The sequence below is a fragment of the Lepisosteus oculatus genome, chromosome 7, assembly GCF_040954835.1.
Source record: "Lepisosteus oculatus isolate fLepOcu1 chromosome 7, fLepOcu1.hap2, whole genome shotgun sequence".
In the NCBI taxonomy this organism is placed as follows: domain Eukaryota; kingdom Metazoa; phylum Chordata; class Actinopteri; order Semionotiformes; family Lepisosteidae; genus Lepisosteus; species Lepisosteus oculatus.
This window is the reverse complement of record NC_090702.1, coordinates 16,346,887-16,350,904: the sequence shown is the minus strand read 5'-3', so window position 1 is coordinate 16,350,904 and position 4,018 is coordinate 16,346,887. Positions and strand designations below refer to the sequence as shown.

Sequence of the window (4,018 nt, the reverse complement as noted above, 5' to 3'; positions counted from 1 at the left end):
TAAAGAAAGCAAAATGCAAGTTCTGTTATTTAAATACATTTTTTTTGTATTCCTCTGCTAGCTGTGGGATTTGAACTGGCAACCTTCCAGCCACAGGTGCAGATCCTTAGCCACAGAGCCACCGCTCCACCCCCAATTAAATAATATTAAACCAGGCTAAGGGAAGCCTGCTAAACATATCTTGTACAAGTCTGTGATCTTCTACAAGAAGTCTGTGATGCATTTTTTATAATTAAAAGTAAAGATATTGCTAAATGAATGAAGCTGTTGAATTAAAATTAAATATTTTGTACTGTACAATATGTTTGAAGAAGCAAAACAGCTACACTATATACAGTACTGTATAGATTGGAATGTTGCACTCCATATTTACACCATTAATTTACAGTATGCTCAACTGATCACCCCAGCCATACAGCCCCAACAACTTATGCGTTAAATCCACTACACAAGAAAATGATCAGACTGTGGTGGGAGGGAGATTGGAACCTTGCAAGAGATATCAGATAAATGACAGTGAAAACAGGTTACTTTCTTATAGGGAAAAGATTACTCACATTTGTCAATGCATTGAATAACTGTTGATAAAATGCCGACACAATGAAAGAATGTACACGAGATCTAGGCAAGTATTGTAGTTGACTTGATGTTACTTTTTATTCTTTTGTCAAAGGAATAAAGAACAATGGATGAATTTCTCCAAAGCCAGATATGAAGAATGAAAAATTAAATTAGTGTAAACAACCACATTTCAATAGGTATTATTACACAGTATTTCACACTTAATACAGTAGGATATTTAGTAGAAATGGACTATCTGAAAACCTCTAATACACCTGAATGCATTAGTATTAATGTTTCCCATGTCAATATGATTGTGCTCTAAATGGATAAGGACTAAATTACTCAGAAAATTCTTGTTTCCACAAAATGAGTTCCTGGGGATAAAGTGAATCTTATTATTATTTAGAGCCACTGAGTGTAGTGTAGCTGGAAGTTGTCTTGGGACTTCAAGGAGATTGTTGTAACTAATATCTAGATGGTGCAATGCAGATAGCCTTTTAAAAGCTCCAGCTGCGACCTTGACAATCTTATTCTTAGAAAGCCCAAGCTGCTCCAGGTTTTTCATCTTTAAGAAAGCATCTTTATTTACTGATGTTATTCTATTCCCCTCAAGATTCAGGGTCTTTAAGGCACTTGGAAAATGCTTTGGGATCTGATTAAGTAAATTTCCCCCAAGATTAAGGTTTTCAAGTTTAGCCATGTAGCAGAAAGAATTTTCATCTATTCCTTTGCTGATGAGTTGGTTGTTGCTTAGATCAAGGTAAAGCAGATCAGAGTAATCTGTAAACATTTGGCTCAAAATTCTTTCTATTTGATTTCCTTTCAGATACAGTTCTTTGAGGTTAGTGGGGAGTTTGTATGGCGTATCCGTCAGATAGTTGTTGTTGATACTCAGAGTGCGTAAATTAGTCAAGGAGCCAAAAACACCATCAGGAATAGACTCATTTGACAGGCTGTTATTGTTGAGGCTAACAATGTGCAAGTTTTTACAACTGAACCATACTTGCTCTGACATGACACTAATGTTGTTTCCATTCAGTCTCAGCTCCTCCAAGGTTTTGGGAAGATCTGTAGGGATGCTGGACAGGAGGTTCTGCTCAATATAAAGCCTTTTCAGTTTCTCCATTCCCTCAAAAGCTCCTTCAATGGAGCTATCAGTCAAGCGGTTGTTGTTGAGAACCAAAAATTCAAGAGAGAGGTATTCATTTAACAAATCCAGCTGAATGATGTCTATCTTGTTGTTCATGAGAAGCATGTATCTAGCATTATATGGAATGCCATAAGGAATCTTATCTACCCCCTTGTCAGAGCATTGGACCACTCTGAAAAAGAAAAGAACAAACATTTCTAAAATTAAACAAAAATAGCATACATTAATTAAATGTTTTTAGAGTAAATATGAATGCTTCAACAGACTTTCAGAAGTAAAGAATGCAAGTAATGACAACACTGAAATCTCATAATAGAAGTAGCAATGTGTATACAAATTCTGACATGAAGTGTTATACAGTAGTTCTCTTATAGCTATTGGTCAAATATCAAGAAATCTTACCTTCCATAACAAGCACATTCTTGAGGACAATAATCATCTTTAAAGTATGGAAAATATTGTGCCTTTTGTTTCTTCTTTTTGTTCACTTTTTTATATCCTTTTCTGTGGATCATTTGGTTCTTTTTTGATTTCTTAACTTTTTTCAAGTGCAAAAATGTGTTACCATTTGTTTTGTCATCACTGGGGGAGGATTGCTCTCCCTTTTTAGATTTTAATTTTCGATTCAGTTTCTTTGTTTTTTGTTCTTCAGAGTGCTGGTCATGTTTGTCAGAGTCATTGATCTTCGTTGTAGTTGGGATTAGCTCCCTTCCGGAAGCACTAGCAATGTGCTCTTTACCTTCCCTCTGGGAAGATGTTGTATTTGATGTCATGTTGAAAGAAAAGGTGAGGTTATGGTGCATGATTTTTGTAGACTGTGTTGATCCGTTTAGCAACCTCATAGTTTTAGTAATATCACTCTTCACTGGATTAAAGGTAAGGGTGACTCTGGATTCCAGCTCCTTAGATGCAAATGAAACATTACTTCCACCTGAAATGTTACTTTTTATGTGAAATATTCCTGGTTCTAGAAGAGTTCTGTTGTTTGCAATCTTTTCATTTGCCTCTAATGAATGTCCTCCTTGGCCTGTCCCTTCTCTCTCTTGTTCTTGGCTTTCTGCTACCAAGGACAAAGGAAACTCTCTCACACTTTCTGCTGTCAGGTTAGAAGGTAAAACATCCATTGGAGCATTACTCCAGATATCCTCTGTTATCAAACCTAGGAAAACAAAAGTATTGTAATTTTTTTCACATGTGAATGCTAAATTCTAAATATCACAAAATATTTTTATTGTTTTCAAGTCCAGAGATTTCCTTCTCCTTCTAATAACTTGACAGTGAAAAAACTGAAAATGAAATAACTTTCTTTTATGTCTAAATACTTACTGGATTTAAGCACACGTGAAATGGCAGGACAAATAAACACCCAAAACATGAATGCAAAAGGTCCCATTTTTCTTGGATCTGAAAGAGTGAAGAAAATAAGATGCAAAAGTATATTGTTTTTTTGGCATTATCATAAAGGTTAACAAAATGTGATGCCAAGGATTAATTTAAACATATTTTATTTCAATAAAAAAGAATCAGGTAATTTAAACAATCATTAATTTAAAATATTTAATGGTCTACTCTGGATTTTTTTTTATGTTCCATAATGAAATGATAAGTTAATGACAAATTTCCAGGTAAAACGTCCTTTCTTCACCCCAGAGCCTAACCATTTCCACATTTAAACTTAATGCATTTTTATAAATGTAAAAGAAAGTAAATTCAGTTAATAATTAATTTGTCTATTTGAAGTACATTAATCCTTGCTGATTTGCTTTCTTAAATGTTTAGACATGTATTTCAGGAAATGGCAAAGCAAATGTGTGCCAGGATCCAAAAGTATTAGAAATTCCATGAAAATGTGAAAACCATCCCATATTTCCAAAAGAAATGTCTTACCTTGATGTTATTTTTTAAGTGTTCAGTATCCTGTATATCCTAAACGTATCTCTGCTGCTTCACTGCCCTGTCTGTTCATCCAATGACCCATGCAAACTAAATGGGTGAGCCAAGGAAAGAGCTGTTATTATCCTGTAAATTTCTAATTCATTAATGGAATTTTCACAGGTAAACAACGAAGAAGAAAAATCTCTAAGATCAACAATACCATCATGAGATAAAAAATTCACAAAAGGCAAAAGTGACCTTTTAAGGAGTTATATTCACCTTAGCACTTAGACACTTGCAGTTAAACTGTTGTATTGCAGTCTGATGTTATTTTGATGGGGAAGTGAGGCATGTTTCAGAGTCTAAAGTTTCCCCACCTAACAATAGTGTATCAGTCTACAAAAGTATAGTCATGTGAAAGTGATAATT

At 34.4% G+C, this 4,018-nt stretch overlaps 1 protein-coding gene across 1 annotated transcript; it reads right to left on the bottom strand.

Annotated features, from left to right (window-relative positions):
* Positions 1–272: 272 nt before the first annotated feature.
* On the bottom strand, positions 273–3,704 carry LOC102683455 (podocan). The gene is made up of 4 exons (XM_015352780.2): positions 3,602–3,704; positions 3,041–3,118; positions 2,117–2,873; positions 273–1,886 (listed from the first exon to the last, which is right to left on the bottom strand). The coding sequence occupies exons 2-4, from the start codon at positions 3,105–3,107 to the stop codon at positions 800–802; spliced, it is 1,911 nt and encodes a 636-aa protein (XP_015208266.1). The 5' UTR covers positions 3,108–3,118; positions 3,602–3,704; the 3' UTR covers positions 273–799.
* Positions 3,705–4,018: the final 314 nt, after the last annotated feature.